The sequence below is a fragment of the Chiloscyllium punctatum genome, chromosome 38, assembly GCF_047496795.1.
Source record: "Chiloscyllium punctatum isolate Juve2018m chromosome 38, sChiPun1.3, whole genome shotgun sequence".
NCBI lineage: Eukaryota > Metazoa > Chordata > Chondrichthyes > Orectolobiformes > Hemiscylliidae > Chiloscyllium > Chiloscyllium punctatum.
Genome location: NC_092776.1, coordinates 25,766,310 through 25,784,808, shown reverse-complemented (window position 1 = coordinate 25,784,808; position 18,499 = coordinate 25,766,310). Strand labels below are relative to the sequence as shown.

The 18,499-nt window shown below is 41.4% G+C and overlaps 1 protein-coding gene across 6 annotated transcripts in view; it reads left to right on the top strand.

The window, feature by feature from the left end:
• vti1a (vesicle transport through interaction with t-SNAREs 1A) overlaps positions 1-18,499 on the top strand; it is a 331,706-nt gene that overhangs the window by 45,467 nt on the left and 267,740 nt on the right. The window contains exon 4 of one of the 6 annotated variants that reach the window (XM_072557430.1): positions 15,094-18,338. The exons of the other annotated variants lie outside the window; for them this stretch is intronic. Within the exon in view, the coding sequence (XP_072413531.1) occupies positions 15,094-15,492 (399 nt within the window). The 3' untranslated portion in view covers positions 15,493-18,338. Of the gene's footprint in view, positions 1-15,093; positions 18,339-18,499 lie in introns of those variants that run through there. 6 annotated transcript variants of the gene reach the window in all.

Genomic DNA, 18,499 nt, shown 5'->3' with positions numbered 1-18,499 from the left:
GGAGAAAGAACCTGCGTGTTTTTGGCATACCGGAAGGGTCAGAAGTGAGAGGCTGGTGGACTGGTAGAGTTCTTCGAGAAGTGGTTCCCACAGTTCCTTGGTTTGGAGGTTGAAAAGGGAAGGATAACAATTGAAAGAGCCTACTGGATCGAGGCACGAAAGCCAGGTGCGGATCAGCGCCCACACCTGTCCTGGTGAGGTTTCATCATTATAAAGACAAGCAGAGGGTTATGGAAGCCTCTAGAGCCCAGGGGAGGGATTAGAGGGCATTGGGATGTGGTGGCTCCAGGTCATGTTTTTCAAAACTTCACGACAGTCTGGAAAAGGAAGTCCTATGATGGTGTCAATAGGAAATTGAGAGAGCTTGGGATCAGTATTCTTCAAGATATCCAGCGGTACTTCGGATCAATCATAATGGATCCATACATTTGTTTGACTCGCCAGAGAAAGCGAAGGGCTTTGTGGACACATCGACTTAAATCGAACGGCCGAATAAGCGTAGAGGACCGAGCTGTTCGGGCTTGCTCTTCTATAAAAAGGACTTGATGGAATGTCTTTTCTGGTAATAAGTTGCATGAAATGATGTCTGGAATGGATACAGTATCTTTAATCTCTAAGTTATGTTAAGGGATGGGTGACATATTTGTTTTTCATTGCCTTATTTATAGTGCTAACCTTGCTTTTGGGTGTGTTTTTTTTTTAAAACTCTCTACCAGTTGGTTGGTGTATGTGGTGCGACCCCAGCTGGTGGGAGTTGAGGTGGTTGGGGTGGTTGTAGGATATGTAGGTACTTCCTTTTGAATGGGGGCAAATTCCTCCAATCAGTGCCTTTGGTGATTTTCTTTTGTTTTCCTGTCTTTGCTGGACATAATTTTTGTAAGTCTTGCAGATTTGTTGGCTGTAGTTATTTTAGACTGTGCAGTTTTTAAGTTATGTGGATTCTTTTGCATTAAAACTCAGCGATATGTAGTTCGGGTTCTTCCTCTCTGGAGTCTAAATGGTACTATAGAAGATTATGCTAAGGATGTGTTTCAGTGGTGCACCTGGAATATTAAGGAGAGTTATTCACTTGTCAAGAGGAAGAAGGTACTTTCCAGCCTTAAAACAGAGAAGGTGGATGTTGCCTTATTACAAGAAACACATTTGGATGATCCATCCTTTGAGAAACTGGGTGGGGGGGGGGAAAGGCATATTTTAACAGGCCCTCACTGGTTAAACTGCAGAGGATCATGGCGCTTTGGTCTACGCTGAACTCCGTGCTCACACAGACAGCCAAGAGGGAGCTTACATTTGCAAGTCAAAGGCTGTTTGAGCATGGGGATAAGCCGGGCAAGTACCTAGCATATCTTGTTGGGAAAAAAAGAGTGCCCCCAAGACCATTATCTCAATCAGAGAGGACACTGGAAATTTGACCTACGATTCTAAAAGGATTAATGCATCATTCGGAAATTTTACTCTGTATTATACCAATCTAAAAGTTGTAAGATTGGGTAGGTTAGGGTAGAGTCTTATATTTAAGAATTTGCTCCTTCTGGAGTGACCCCTGAACAAGAGTCTCTCCTCAATGCCCCATTGTCAGAGGAAGAGATGCAGGAGGCTGTGAGGCAGCTCCAGAATGGAAAGGTGCCAGGTCCTAACGGGCTCCCAGTGAGTTCTATAAGGAATTTATAAGTATATTATCGGGGCCAATGCTTGTTATGTTAAATGACTCACATAGTCGTGGCCTCCTCCCACCATCTCTGAGAGGGAACATTTTCTCTCATTCTTAAAAAAGAGAAGGTGCCAGAGGATTGTGCTTCCTATAGAGCTATTTCGCTCCTGAATGTTGACTTCAAAATCCTATCCAAGACTTTGGCATTAAGGCGAGAAACTGTACTGCTTTCCATCATTAAGGAGGACAACACAGATGGATGGATAATGTCAGGAAATTACTTAACATGATCCAAGTATGTCAACAGCAATTGGTACAGTGATTGGTGATCTCCTTCAATGCGGAAAAGCATTTGACAGGATCGAGTGGCCATAACTCTTTCATACTTTTGAAGTGGTTTGGCCTGGGAGAGACCTTATCAGGTGGGTGGAGGTTTTCTGTAGTGATATTCTTGCTGCTGTCCTCACCAATGGTGTACGATTAAACAATTTTAATATTTGTAGGGGCAGTTGGCAGGGCTGTCTCTTGTCACTGTTGCTTTTCACATTGGTGATCGAACCGCTAGCGAAGGCAATATGCAGGGATTCCAATATAACCGCTCCAGAAGTGGAGACCAAGTCACATAAGATCGCACTGTATGCGGATGACATTTTAGATTAGATTAGACTACTTACAGTGTGGAAGCAGGCCCCTTGGCCCAACAAGTCCACACCGACCCGCCAAAGAGCAACCCACCCAGACCCATTCCCTTACATTTACCCCTTCACCTAACACTACGGGCAATTTAGCATGGCCAATTCACCTAACCTGCAATCTTTGGACTGTGGGAGGAAACCAGAGCACCCGGAGGAAACCCACGCAGACACTGGGAGAATGTGAAAACTCCACACAGGCAGTTGCCTGAGGTGGGAACTGAACCCAGGTCTCTGGCGCTGTGAGGCAGCAGTGTTAACCATTGTGTCACCGTGCCATTCTCGTCTTCTTATCAGACCCAACAGTCTGAGTGCCACACCTGATACAATACATCCATCTGTTTGGTGGCTTCTCTGGGTATAAGCTCAATTTTGTGAATTCAGAGGCTATGCCCATGGGTGGTCTCCCAAGAGTGCCTGATCCTGAGGGCGGATCTCTGCTCCCTTTTAGATGGTTGCAGGAGGGCTTTCTCTACTTAGGTATATTTATTACTCCCATTTTTGATTGGCGATTTAAAGCCAATTTTGCCCATTTATTCAACAGAATGAAGCAGGACCTTCTTAGATGGGAGGCACTTCTGATCTCTTGGCTAGGTTGGAAAGCCCTCATTAAAATGAACATTCTGCCCTGCCTGTTGTATCCTCTGTGAATTCTACCTCTGCCTTTTGCTAAGCAAATATTTAGAACACTGAGCAACTGGTTTAGTTCTTTTATCTGGTATCGCAAGTGGCCAATAATTAAATTGACTAAATTGCAGTTACCTTACAGACTGAGGAGTGGGCCTCCAGAATATCACTTGAGCTCGTTGCTATCATACGCGAATGATTGGACCTGGAGGTTGGGGTGAGTGAGACACTCACTCACTTTGGTTGGACATCGAAGCATCTTAGGCAAGATTCCCCCTATTAGCCTGCTGGTCTTAGACAAAATGAGAACAGTTAAAGTATATTGGCCACAGCCCAATAATCATCAATACTGTCAAGGTGTGAAGGGCAATGGGTCAGGGTGAGGGCAATATTGCCAAAACATCATTTTTGACACCCATATATGGTATGCCAGACTTTCAGCCAGGGAAGATGGCCTCGAGGTTTAAACTATGGGCAGCTAGGGGCGTGTCTTGCCTGGGTGATTTATTTGAAGGGGACATATTGATGTCCCTTTACGAGTTGACTCGGAAAAATGAATTGCCCAGTAGGGACCTCTTTCGTTTCTTTCAAATTAGAAACTTCATACAAAAAGATGCCACACTTCTAACTGATCCTTATAGGTCTGTCATGGAGAAGAGGGTGTTCAGTGTTGACGGCACATTATCTGTTAGCAACGCTTATCATCTACTGGGAGAGGATCCCTCTGACGAAACCGAACTGTTCTGTAAGGTATGGGAGAGTGAGTTGGAAGTTGAGATTTCTTCTGAAATATGGGCGGATATCTGGGAGAACGCACGAAGGATCTCGATTTGCAACAGGATCCATGCCTTGCAATTGAAGATTCTTCACAGGGTCCATCTGGCCTCAGATCGCCTTGCTAAATTTAATGCAGGAGCATCTCCAATGTGTTCTAAATGTAAAGTGAGCGTGGGCATGCTTACTCATTGTCTTTGGTCCTGCCACAAACTGCGGGCATATTGGAGTGCTGTGGTAGGTGAAATAAAGAAGGCCTTGGGGATGGAGGTGGAGAAGGACCTGGTATCTCCTGTTCTTGACTTTGTTAATTTACTTTCATTAGATGCACACAAAAAAAGGAATCCTCATGATTTGTGCCAGGAAGAACATTAGGCTGGGTGTCAGAAAATCCCCCAGGGCTGGTGTAAGCTAGTCGTGGAGCACATCCCCTTGGACTTTGAGGAGTATGGTACACCATAAAACTGAGAATTTCTATCAGACATGGCGTCCCTTTTTGGACTACCTGGGTACACCATACTTCTTAGAGCCTTTATATAGCCATGGCAATTCTATGTAATGAATCTGGTATCCAGAGAGGTGGATCTACGAACGTATGAATATGTATAAACTTGTGCACTTGATGATCGAGGGCTAATGCTTTGCTTTGTTAAACTGTGTTATGGTTATTATCATTACTATTATTGTTAAGACTTTTATTTTTTAGCTTAGTTATTTGATATTTATTTACGTAATTAGCATGTTTCCTTTTAAGTATTAGTTTGAATTGTTTGGTTTTGTATTTGTAATATTCAAAAGAAATTTTCCTTTTAATAAAAATATATTTTAAAAAAGGATGCTGTAAAATTTAGCATGATTTTGCTATTGCTATCCCCTATGCCAGAAAATGTTCCAAATTCTGGTTATTTAGTGACTCTAGTTTGTCACTTTCTGAGGCCGCTGACATCTTCAGTCAGCTTCTTCTCTCCTTCCTACTTAGTGAGAGCTACTAGCCAAAGGTGGACAGTTGTTGCATTTGCCAGTTCCTTGTAGGAGGCCATGGCTGCAATCATAAGGATATCCAGGTTTGTATGGGATCCAGGTGTGAGGTAAACAATTTATGGAGTGTTGGGGACATTTCTAGGCTTGAATGCCATGGGGAGAGAGGAGCAGGGAGGTCAGACACAGGAGCAGGAGGTATGATTATCAGCAGACACGCTGTGCTTATATCTAGTTCCTTATTCAGGAACAATTATCTTTGTCCTTGATAAGAGTTTCGGAATGGACCTTCCCATCCTGAACTTAAATACAGTGGAGGTTGACAGGATGGCAGAGTGTTCTGCTTCATGAACACCCTACCAACTTGAGTGGCCTTTCCATTTCCAAATTCACTATCTGTGGGAGCACAAGATACCAATATAAGGGTGCAAATTGCTTTATTTCTTGTTGTATACAGAAAACCAATGCGGATAACCTGATCACGAATTTTGGAAGGAATGTTTTTCGATGTGACACACTCTATACAAGGGGTTATGCTATTTCCTGTATATGGAGGCTGAACATCTTCCAAAGAATGAAGGTGTTGATGCTCCTAAGACCTTGAAATTGAAATTACTTTGTGAAATGTATTTGTTCGTATTACTTTGGAGGAATTAACTGTTGATTTTGTTACAAATATTAAGAAAATTAGTTGTAAAATTTCTTCTGTAAACTTTCGATGAATAATGGGTCAAACTTTGATTTCTTGATCTTGATGTCTGAAGAAGACTGAAATCATTATGAATTTTGTGCAGTTCTAGAAGATGTTGTTAGGTGTCAGTGGAGAAATAGTTTCCCAGTAGATGCAATAATTATGTGACCTTTAATATCAGTGAACTCGTATTGTAAAATATTCCAAGTAAAATAATTGCATACATTTAAATAATATATTTATAAGATCATATAGAAATCCAACTAAACTTTATTGAGGTATATGCAATTATGAAGGCCATACCAAACACTAAACAAAGCCTGAAATAAACAGGAATAATCAAAGGTCTTTGATAATGTAATTCCTGTACATTGTGCATCATGTTTTTATATTAAATACATAAATATTAACATAAATATTAATGCTGCTAAGTGCCTCCACATACTGAAAAGCTTAATAAAGATGAATGGTTCATTGTGCCAATAATCTTGTATTTCCATTTTAAAGGTAAGGGTTACACTCTGTCAGTCCCCTGTCCAGAATGGAAGAAGATGGCGCATGACTACAAAAAAGGATTAAACAATTTGTCCTAAAACATTGAACCTTCTCTGATTGCTTTACACTATTTAGCATAAATAGCAAAATTAAGTACTTGAGATACCTGAAGTACATAATTTTGTTTTCCATTATGACAATTATTTCTTTTTCTGTATTTTATAACTGCCCCAAAACATGCTAAATTTAAATATTTTATCCCCACATTTTTACTTTTCACTGGTAATAAAATGGGTATTTGGGCTTTTATCTGCAAAGGTCATGGGATGCTTGATTATTATGTTACAGGGGTAGGAGTACATTTTTCTATTGTTGATTTAAAATATGAACTGTGTGATCCTTTTGTATATTGGTTACAGACAAAGGAAAGCTGCAAGCTTCACACTAGACTTAGATGGGTCATGTTTAATATGCAGATTACATTGAAAAATAGGCAAAACCATCTTTCAACTTAATTTTCCACTTGAAGTTTTGAAAGCTCTCCTATCCTTTGTAAATTATTTAATCTTTATAAATTAAATGTCTTAGCTTTATTAAATGAGTGTATATATAAGCCTGATGTTTGGGATATTTCTTCCATATGCATCAATGTAATTTTTTGCTGAGCTTCAGTTTTTTTGAATTGCATATTTTGACTTTCACCGTTTGTTTGTTTAAAAATTTGAAATCCTAACTAGGATCTATTTTACATGATTTATACATGGAGGTGCTTAGCATTGGCCAACTCTGAAACCAGGTAACTCGAAGTTGAAAGCTGGAGAAAAGCCAAGAACAGAAAATACTTGTTCTTGCACATGATGACAAGCAGTGGCCTTTTCCCTGAAACTAGTGTGGACCTTTGGTCCTCAATGATCTGAAATGATAACAGGTCTCTGCAGAGGTGAGATTTCCAAATTGCTCTTATCCCCAGGCTGCTGATAGCAAGCAGTGATATGTGAAGTAGTGACCCTCTGGGGTCGATTTTGACACTTACTAGAATACACTGCACAACAGAGCTTGATAGCATCTTCGACTGGCAGCAGAAGTGGGGTGAGCTAGGATAAATGGTTTGAGCTGAAGAAATCCAACAACACTCAGCTTATCTTCGGGTGACAAATTGATGTTTGTAGACAGTCTGACAGAGAGTTGGTATTGCATGTTGACATATCCTGTTTTGATTTGCAGATGTTTGTTTTGGGGCAATTTGTTCATGTTCTAGAATATTTATAAATGGTGTTGCAATTAACTAGTAAATAATATTCTGGTGCGTTCATATTTTAGAACCTGTTTTACATCAGTGATAGGCACAATGATTGTACAATGTGCTGTTAGAGAACATATTTCTAGGCTTTCAATATATTTTAGGATTTCCTGAATCTGTAAATCTAACTTTTGCCAAATGTATATAATTTTCAGAATGCAGTTGTCATTTTAGCTGTAATTAACCGTGTATTGCAAGACCTATGAAATCTTCACAAAATACCTTTGCATACTCAACATTCTGTGCCTTAGGTTCCATCTTTTATATCCAATTTTTACTGATTTGTTTTTTTTTCCTTGATCGATCACTTCTTATGATGTGGGGAAGAAATAATATTGCAGGACAATGTTTTTGGATATCATCTGTTCTTCAATGTGTGCGATCAACTAGAAAATTGGATTAAGGGGAAACTGAATAAGTACACAAGAGAGAAAGAAATAGAAAGATTTATTTATAGGGTGTGTTGAAGGAAGACAGAAGAAAGCTTGTGGATGGAATAAGCACTAGCAGAAACCTGTTGGGTAAAAGGCCTGTGCCCATGCTATAAATTCTTGTTTTGAGTACATGCTCATTAAATATTGGGTCCTTTTTTTTAAGAAAAAAAGCTATTTTGATAACTAGTTAGCAAATACGAAGTACCAACTCATCATCTCTAATTTGAAAATTTGCTTTCCTTTGTAGATAGTGTAATATTTCCCAACAATAATGTTAACTTTTATTCATACAGTGCTTTTTTTTTAGAATTAGAATTAGGTTTATGATGTCATGTCCTCACATGAGTCCAAAGAAAAATTTACAAAGTTGCCCCTTACAAGGTTGTCTTAGGTACGGGATAAAAAATCACAAATAAATTAGAAAAAGTTCAGCATTACAGTCCTTTAAGCAGATTGCACCAGGTCTCACCTCCAGTCCATGCCAAGCCTTGTCTCCAGTCTGTGCTGAACTCAGTCTGGGGCTTCCTGTTCTTGCATTTGCCTCAGCTGTCTGTTCTAACTGCCGCAGGTGCCAGGGGATCTGACTATCAGCCATGGGGACAGGAGACAATGTGCTCCATTAAAAGGGTTCCAGTTGGCCCTCTAGAATTGAGAAAGCAGTATGAATAGATATCTGTTAACGCTAATGCACTGAATCTAGCCCCAAAGTGCTGAATGCACATTACAACAAGCTCAGTAACTTCAAGGTCAGTGAATCCATCATAAAATGCCATATCTGACCAAATGTATCACTATCCTCTGGCATACATCAGTTCACGGCATTATTATCACTCATCGATGAACAATCTCTATTAAGCAGAACTTGTTGCTCATATTAAGGATAAGTGAATTTGTGAAGGACAGGCATGGAAAGGATGGGCCTTTATTAAAAAAGTGCATCATGGCAAGACCATGTTGGAAGACCAAGAAGGGAGTGTTGATAAAGAGACATTGTCACTTGATCTCAGTCACAGATATAACTCAGAAACTATGTTGCTCAAACTTAAAAGGATAGCATAGATGTCATCTAAAGCATTACCAGGGATGAGTGGCCTGTGGATAGCACATGGGACAAGGGTAGCACTGAGACCAGCTCCCTGGAGGACGAATCACTTCTGCTGCAGAGGACTCTAACAGGGCAGATTACAGAAGATGGCTGATGGATAGTCTCAATTGAATTCATTGCTGCAGTGTGAGGCCTTTGGAAGGCCTAATTTATATAGCAATGTTAAAGAGCATTGGGGTTTCTGGCACCAACTTTGAACGGGACTTTGTATTTAACTTGGAGTGCATGGAAGTAGTGGCCAATTCATTAGCACACTTGTGGATTTATCTATGATACAGTGCACGATTAGTAATGTCATAGATCCTATTGTAACACAAGCTGAAATAGCAGAAGCTTAGACTGAGTCCTTGCAAGCTCAGTTTCTCCCTTGTAAGGTCAGATCGCTCTCTCAGTCTCAACTTGTTTGCATGCAAGTTCAGACATCTGCTGTCACGAATTTGGGCAGCTTTGTAAAAGAAGTGCATGCATTTCATGTCTGTTCAGTAATCTGCACTCCAGTAGATTTGGGCATTGTTGAGACAGGGATTGGCAGTGCCTCGATGAATTATGAATCCATTGTCTTCACTACCTTGCCTGGTAGTCTAGTTTCCCATTTGCTGAGAGGGTGTAGACAGGACTTAAAAGGGTCAAACCTGCATGAAGTTGTTATTCAAAGCCTGTTTCATTGATAAATAGTAACTTTGCACAGCCAACAGAGTAATGCATAGCAATAGGTAAAACATAGAGAAAATGGACATATAGAGAATACATTGACGAGAGTGTGGTGCTGGAAAAGCACAGCATCCGACGAGGAGGAGAATCGACGTTTCAGGCATAAGCCCTTCATCAGGAATGAACCTTGTGGGTCATAGGGGCTGAGAGATAAATGGGAGGGGTGGATTGGGTTGGGGAGAAGGTAACTGGAAAAGTGATTGATGAAGATGGGTAGGGCAAAGGTCATAGATTAGAAAGGCGGGTGGAGCGGATAGGTGTGAAGGAAGATGGACAGGTCAAGAGGGCGGTGCTGAGTTGGAGACTTGAGACTGGGATAAGGTGGGGGAAGGGGAAATGAGCAAACTGGTGAAATCCACATTGATCTTATGTGGTTGCAGGGTCCCAAGGTGGAAGATGAGGCATTCTTCATCCTGGCGTCGGGTGGTTAGGGTTTGGTGATGGAGGAGGTCCAGGATCTCCGTGTCCTTGGATTGGGAGACGAAGTTAAAGTGTTTGGCCATAGGGTGGTGGCTTTAGTTAGTTCAGGTATCCCAGAGATGTTCTCTGAAATGATCCCCAAGTTGACTGGATCTGCGCTACCTCCTGCTGTCATCTACAGATTCAATTCAATAAGCACATCGACCTGGACCCAATATACCGACAGCTGGAAATGACAACCGGAAGCGGCAGGTTCAAACCACTATAAGTGCTGGATGAAACATCACCGAAGCGCTTCACAGGTGGCTCCCAAGCACTGAGGATATCATGTAGACAGGGGACGAAACGTCTGCAACACAAATACCCAGCTCGGCAAACAGAACCACAACAACTGCAATATCCCCTCCCATGTGGTCGACGAGGCCCTCCAGTGGATCTCCTTCACTTACTGCACGTCCGTCCCTGAACCCCACCCCTCTAATCGCAACAAGGACAGAATCCCCCGGTCCTCACCAATCTCCAGCTACATCGCATCATCCTCCGCCACTTCCGCCACCTCCAAACAGACCCCACCATGAGGGATATATTTCCATCCCCACCCTATCTGCATTTTGGAGAGACCATTCCCTCCATGACTCTCTTGTCAAATTCAGACTCCCCTGCCCCCGCCCCCGCCCACATACGACTCCCAGCCCCATCCCCTACCAACGCAGCAAATCCAAAAATGGAGCCCACATCTTCTCCCTCACCTCCATCTGGTGCCCCCAAGGATCCTTCCACATCCAACAGAAATTTACCTGTACTTCCAGACATGTCATTTACTGTATCAGTTGCATCCGATGTGGTCTCCCCTACATTGGGGAGACAGGACGTCAACTTGTGGGTCGTTCCAGAGAACATCTCTGGGACACCTGCATCAACCAACCCCAACTCCCTGTGGCTGAATACTTTAACTCTCCTCCCCCTCCACCAAGGGGCGGCCTCCATCGCCAAACCGAACCACCGGACACCTGGAGGAAGAACGCCTCATCTTCCACTAAGGGACCCTGCAACCACATGGGATCAATTTGGATTTCACCAGTTTCCTCATTTCCTCTTTTCCCCCCCCCCCCCCCACCTTGTCCCAGTCCCAAGCCTCCAACTTGGCACTGCCCTCTTGACCTGTCCATCTTCCTTCCCACCTATCCGCTCCACCCTCCTGTCTAACCTATCACCTTTCCCTGTCACCTTCATCTACCTATCACATTTCCAGTCTCCTTACCCCTAGGTCCACATTTATCTCTCCGCAACCCCCCTCATTCCTGATGAAGGGCTTATGCCTGAAATGTCGATTCTCCTGCTCCTTGGATGCTACCTGATCAGCTGTGCTTTTCCAGCACCACACTTTTGACTCTGATGTCCAGCATCTGCAGTTTTTACTTTCTCCACATGGGAAATATAGAACAGTGATTAGTTGATGTAATTATGACATCGTTTGAAATGACTATTTGGTGTTTGTTTTTATTGTGTTATTGTCAAGCATTTATTGTGATTGTCGGTTCTTGAGTGAAAAAATTGGGACTTTGGGGAATTGGGGTTGTGTTTACTGGAATTGCTGGAGAATAATTTGATCATGGACAGTTAGGCAGGAAGGTATTGCCTGGACTTGCATGTGGCTAGGATTGTATACTCATGATAGTAAGGTTGTGCAGTTGGTGGCAAGAGCTTATGACTCCATGATGGTGGGGATATGCAGCAACAGTAACTTACCAATATACCTATATCAGAAACAAAAACACGTTGCTGGAAAAGCTCAGCAGGTCTGGCAGCAACTGTGTAGAGAAATCAAAGTTAATGTTTCTGGTCTGGTGAACCTTCTTCAGAACAGCTGAGTTCTGAAGAAGGGTCATCTGACCCAAAGTGTTAAATTTGAATTCTGTACAGAGATGCTGCCAAACCTGCTGAGTTTTTCTGGCAACTTCTGTTTTCGTTTCTGATTTACAGCATCTGCAGTTCTTTTCAGTTTTTATTCAGTATATCTTTTTGTCTGGGTACTATAAAGCTGCTTCAGAGTGGTCTAGCAGAAACATTGATTCTGAATTGCTGTGGTCCTATTTCATGTGACAACATAACTTTCATTATATGCAATCTGGCCATGTGTGTGATTAGTGTCCAGGAATCATCAGCAATGTGAGCAGTATATAGCATTTGATTCCTGATACATGGTGGTTCAAATGCTGATGGTGCTGACATATTACAATTCATTGCCACGGTCACCTTCGTGGCTGTGGCATTGCATCCTCACCCTGCCATATGGTTGCAACAGGTAGTAGATCTCAAAGAAGACATCCTTCATGAAGTGTAGGGCTTGGACACATGGACTGGAATCTTCCTGGCCTATCTGTTGCTTAAAAAAGGGTAGACCTATTTGGGCAGGAGGCAAAGTGCCAATTTCCAATTGGTGGGTTGAACTTTTGTTATTTATTGCTCCGAACATTTTAGGTGACAGGGGTTTTCTGACTGTAATTGACAGGAATCTCTTTTGTGTTTATTAGTATTTCACAAATACTCATTATCACCCTATTGGAGTTACGTTCATGGAAGCAATTTCATTATCAAAAATTGGGAACTCTTCTGTTCTCAAACCTGACTATGTATACAAGGCAGGTACCTGACATTGTCCATTACTACTTACAATCTATTGTGAGTACAAACTTTTACACTAACTTTTCTCCCGCAGGAAATAAGCTGTTTACTTGCACAAACGCTTATGACATTAGATATAAAGTCTCTCCATGCTCATCAGAATGAGGAGTCTCATTCCTGATGAAGGGCTTTTGCCCGAAACGTTGATTTCGCTGCTCGTTGGATGCTGCCTGAACTGCTGTGCTCTTCCAGCACCACTAATCCAGTATTTGATTTTTAGCATCTGCAGTCATTGTTTTTAACTCATTCATATACAGTCAGCTCTATTGTCCTTAATTACTTAATGTTAGGAATGAAGTTTCAATGGGTCCACTACGTTGCTCAAATGAGGCTGAATTCAGCAAACCTGACCAGGACAGGAAAGCGGGGCTAAGCCTACATGAGAAATTTACAGAAGAGAGAGGGTGGGTGGAAAACACAGAAAATAGGACCAGAAGTATGCCATTCAGCCCATTGAACCCACTCAATCATTTGACATGATCACAGCCGAATCCTCTCACTTAATGCCATAATCCTGCTCTCCCTTCATACCCTTTGACACCTTTTAGGCCCTAAAAGTCCATCTACTTCTTTTTAAGTATATTCAGTCAGAAAATAAAGGTAGTGAATGGAACTTAAAGGCTGTGATAGTGGAGGATCCTGGGAATGGGATGAGCAAACTTCATTACAAGGCGGAGAGTAAAAATTGCAGGGACAATGAAGGGTGGGAACTAAGTATTAAGGATTGTGACCACAATGAAGTAAATTGGTTTATCAGCAGGGAAGAAAAGTAATGGCATTGAAAAAGGGGTGGTTACAAGGGTGAGGCTTGGCTTGGGATCTCAGTGAGAATGGGGTCTGCAAGAGTAGCAGTACTCGTGAAGATAGTGAAAGGACTGATAGTCAAAAGTGGGGTGGGGTAATATAAGAAGGACAGAGGGGATAGGAGATAAAAGGCAAAGGCCAACAAGTTATACGTGTGAAATATACGCAAGAGAACGGAAGAGGCTGAAAGACTTGAACTCAAAGTTTACCACCATTATTTTATGCCAACTCATTTTCCAGTTGAGCTATAAGGAGAGGCTGAATAGGCTAGGGCTGTTTCCCTGAAGCGTTGGAGGCTGAGTGGTGACCTTACAGAGGTTTATAAAATCATGTTTGGCATGGATAGCGTAAATAGACAAGGTCTTTTCCTTGGGATGGGGAAATCCAGAACTAGAGAGCATAGGTTTAGGGTTCAAGGGGAAAGATGCTAAAAGGACCTAAGGGGCAAATTTTTCACGTAGAGGGTGATGCGTGTAACACGCTATCCTCCTTACCTTATCAATTCTATAGATCTTTAGCAAGATAAGGTAACAGGAATAGAACAATGTATTCATCTGCTTAGAGAATGTAGTATCACCCTTTAGTCATTCCCAATTGACCATCTGAAAGTTTTCCAAAATTTATCAATACCATTCAACTAAAAGGATCACGTGTAACACCACAATAACTGTGGATACCAAGCTTAAAATAACCATACAAACCAATGTACATAGACTAGTACATACTTTATGCTGCACACTGACACCAGTGTGATGTCGCCAAGTTTATTATTATTTTTAAAGAATCCAGTTAAAAGTTGGGTAAAATTCCTTGGGTAAAATTCTCTGTTAATACTTTATGCTGCACACTAACACCATTTAAAATGTTGCTGTGTCTGAGTAAAAGTCATTATTTCAAAACATTCTCACATTTGTCAGTCTAAGTTTTTAAATCAGCCTGTAGTGTAAAAGCAACCTTAAACACACACACTTTTGATCTGGCTCATATGGTTTTCTTCTGTATAGAATGTTTTTTACAACTAACTCCAGTTAAACAAAATATAATGTAATTTCACGTTTGATTAAGTCAAATGTTTAGGAGAAAGTAGAACTGCAGATGATGGAGAATCAGTTGAAAAGTGTGGTGCTGGAAAAGCACAGCAGGTCGGGCAAGCATCCGAGGAATAGCAGAGTGGGCATTTTGATGAAGGGCTTATGCCTGTAACATCAACTCTCCTGTTCCTTGGATGCTGCCTGAGCTGCTATGCTTTATCAGCAACACTAAGTCAGAATTAGTTGTTGTTGACCAATAACTTGATCCTGCTGAGCTCCTGGTGCAGCTTGGGGTCTGGGAGAAATTAATGCACAGTCATCCATGTTAGAACATTTACAGAGTGCTGAACATAAAAGTTAATGACTTGGAGATTAAACCATTATGCAGGCTGAATCTTCCATTGTGTCAGGGCTACATAACAGGTGATGAAAGGCAAATAGATCCACATTGCTTAGAATGCATATGTCAAAAAGCATAATGCTAAGATAAAAAGCAGAAATATATTGTATGTATCAGCATCAGGAAAGACGCACCATTCATGAGTTATGGAGGTTGCATCTCTCCATGAACAGGTGATAGCAGGACAGACTTTCACTCAAGACGGGAGCAACCCGATAAGTCTCCAAAGTTGCCCTTGAATTTGATAAGATGCCATATGCAAAGTATCTGTCTCATTCCTGCTCTTTCTTCACAGATCAGTAATTCCATGCCAGATGTTGGAACCATTGAAAGCAGCAGCAGTCTTACCATGAATAAGATGAAAAAGACCAAGAAAGAGGAAAAGGGAAGAGCTAAATCAGAATCAGGGGGCTGTAACTGTGTACAAGCAAGCTGTGCAAGTGGGGAAACAGAGTTTTTGGTGACTCGACTAGTCTACCGGGAAATGATGTACAGAAGGCATTGCAGTTACCTCCAGATGTGTAAACTACTGTACAGAATGCTTTTTCACGCCACTGGAGAAGCCATCACGTCCAACTTCTATCTCCTGCAGGTTGATCTGCAACCAGTAGGCTTAGGAGGAAGCATTCTGTCTGTGGAATTGAAGGTTGCAGCAAAATCAGTGCATTTCCTCACCACCAGCTTCTTTGCTTAATTGAAGTCTTGTTTAGCATCTTCCAATCCAGACCACAAGTGCATTGGTGAGGTTATAGATACTGTTTACAAGAAAGCAGTTCAGTTGGATCATTCCACTGTAGATCTAGACAGCAACCCACTCGATGTGGAATATGCACCTATTTCTGGGTTCTGTCAGGTACATGAGGTTATCTGTCATACACACTTGGTGCTTTGAGCTGCTTGATATAAGCCAACCAGATTCCTGAACACAAAGAAATTTCACTTCCTCACAGACAACAATTCCTGTAGGTGTGGACTTGCTATATAGGGAGCTGTTGCAACATTTACATTCTACACAACTGCCAAGTGCCACAAATGTTTATGCCCCACATCATCAGGTCTGGTTCATAGCTGACCAGGGGAAGCCTCAGAAAGAATAGCAAATAAACCCAGCGCAATCCTCTGGCTGATGGCATACAATGCAGCACCTGTTTTTACTAAAGCTGCCATTGAACCGATGCTGGAGTTTTTGATGATGGGCTTCCATTGCTTGGACTATGAAGGTGGAGCACTGCAATACTCATGGGCAGGGTCTCCAGAATTGTGGTTGTTTACTGTGCATTGCACAGCCTAGCTCAAAGATGGAGTGAGAACATACTAAAAGTGGAGCAACCACCTGTCGCGTCAGATGTGGAAGAAAGGGAGTCTGTCGGAACTGTTGATAGAGGAAGCTGGAGCAGTAGTAAAATGAGGCAGGCAAACACGAGAGAACACGATAGTGACTGGTTGTGAGAACTAATGACTTTGCGTGAACGTTTTGTGGACACTTAGAAGTAATAGCCAGGTGTGATGCATATGCCTTGGTGCCCTCATTGAAATGCTTGTTTTATTACTGTGAAACTTTATGATGTTTTGCATGTCATAAATTGGAAAATTTCTTTTTTTTCTTTTGCTGCAATAACTCCTGTTCAGTGGCTAGAGAATCAGAATGAAATTCTGTGGGCTAACATGGGACTGTGCTTGTAATGCACAGGTGAATATCGCTTGCAAACAATGGCCTATCAAGAGTGATGCAAAAAGGCTACAGTATGCTAATTGGCACGTACAACACAACCATGTAGCTTATGTTGCTCATTATCAGCAAATTTCCACCTGTGAAATGAGGCCTATACATAAGAGCATCAGCACTCTTCACAGTGCTGTACCTGAGGGCCTTGTGAGCATCTGAGGTGATAATTTCTTTCTAAAATACCATGACGGGCAATGCAAAACTGTTAAAGGTACAAAAAGATTGTACAGGAAGGTAGAAAGTGCTTTTGTATTCATTTGCAAAAAGTTGACACATCTGTACATGAAGTGTCTTCAATATTCTTTCATTTTTTTGGTTCCTGCCATTGTGTCTGGGTGTTGTCTTGGCTACAGCTGAATTGATAGCCTGCTGACTGCTCTGTTGCCTCGTCCCTGAGAGTAGATTGTCCCTGTACTTGAACACACCCTGAAGGAGTAACTCAGAAGAGTTTTGTGATTTCTGCCTCATTTGCAAGTTTGGGTGTGGGTGATGATACCTGGTCCAATGATGTTCATGGGGTTCAGTGAGTGAGTTTTAAATATGGTATCTGAAAGTTGGAGCCTGGAAGGTCCCAAGAGGGACCAGAGCTTTCTGTTTGTCTCCCTGTAAAATCTGGCATTTTACACGTACATGCAGATGTAATGAGCTTTGAAGAATGTAATTGTGTAAGAAAACCCAACTTGCCCACCAAGTGAAAGCATCACCTGCTTTTTGGAACTGCAGTGACACTTAGGCTTGCAAGAGAAAATTCCACCCATCATTTCTTGCTGAGATTTTCCTTTGACTTGTATTCTCTGTTAATACTTGGACAGGTAACATCTTCTACGAAGCCCTCTTCTTTCCCCTCTTGATCCGTCTTGTGGTAGCTTTCGCTGGTTAATGTGCGTTCTGCTTATTCTGCTAGCCATGCTGTATTCCAAGGGAAATATTTGAGACTGTATCCTCAGCAGAAACAACTGATTTGTGCAGAAACCTTGAAGTCAGAAATGACTCCTTCCAGAACTGCTACATAATTTGCTGAAGACTTTTGGAATTTTAACAAATTATAGGAAGCAACAAATATCTACAGAAATGTAGCAACAGCCAATGGAAATTGATCAACATTAACTTGAAAGTAGTATCTGATCTCTCTCAAATAATATGGGCCTTGAGGTTCAACCTCCTTTGAATGAGTGGATGACCTCTACCAATGAGTAGTTGCTACTGATCCCAACTTCTCACTGTCTAAGTATGTTGCCTTTAAAGAATTGTGCACAGCAACCACATAGCACAATCCCCACACACATCAAAGAGTGTTATTGAATTTTAGCTGTATCTGTGACAAGCAGTTTGGTTGACCTCCTCTGACCTCTACTGGATTTTCAGTAAGGGATGTCCTCATATAATTTAAGGTGAACTATTTTAGGAAAATCTAATGAAGTCTAAAGAAAAGAACAAAGGGATAGAATCAAGGACATACATTGGTCTTCAAACTTCAAAATGTGTACGTCCTTTTTTTGCTATTTGCTTTGATTGTAAGAATCATTCCAATTAAATTTTCTAAACACCTGTTGTTTTAAGCTGTGTTTCTTAGATTCATTAGACTCATTCGTAAGCGTAATAAGCAGAAAATGGAAGACAAATATTGGGTACAAATTGGAAGACTAAGTGGTGATAGTGTATTGGTTAGTATATTTTTTAAAATATGTTTTTGAGAATGTACATATCATCATTGAAAGTGACACAATATCATGTAATCTATTTCTGCCAGAGTCTGTTAATATGTGTAAGCTGCCTCAATACGTCTCCATTAAAACTGAGTGCCCAAACTCTCATTCTGCTCTTCAACTTTGCTGGCATTAATTTAGAAAGAGAACATCACAAAAATAACAATATGTGAGCAAGACCATTCAACTCATTTCAGTTCATTAATTCTGAAAGACCTGAGTGTATCCATATTGCAGCAACAAAGTGAATAAATCAAACTTCCGTACAT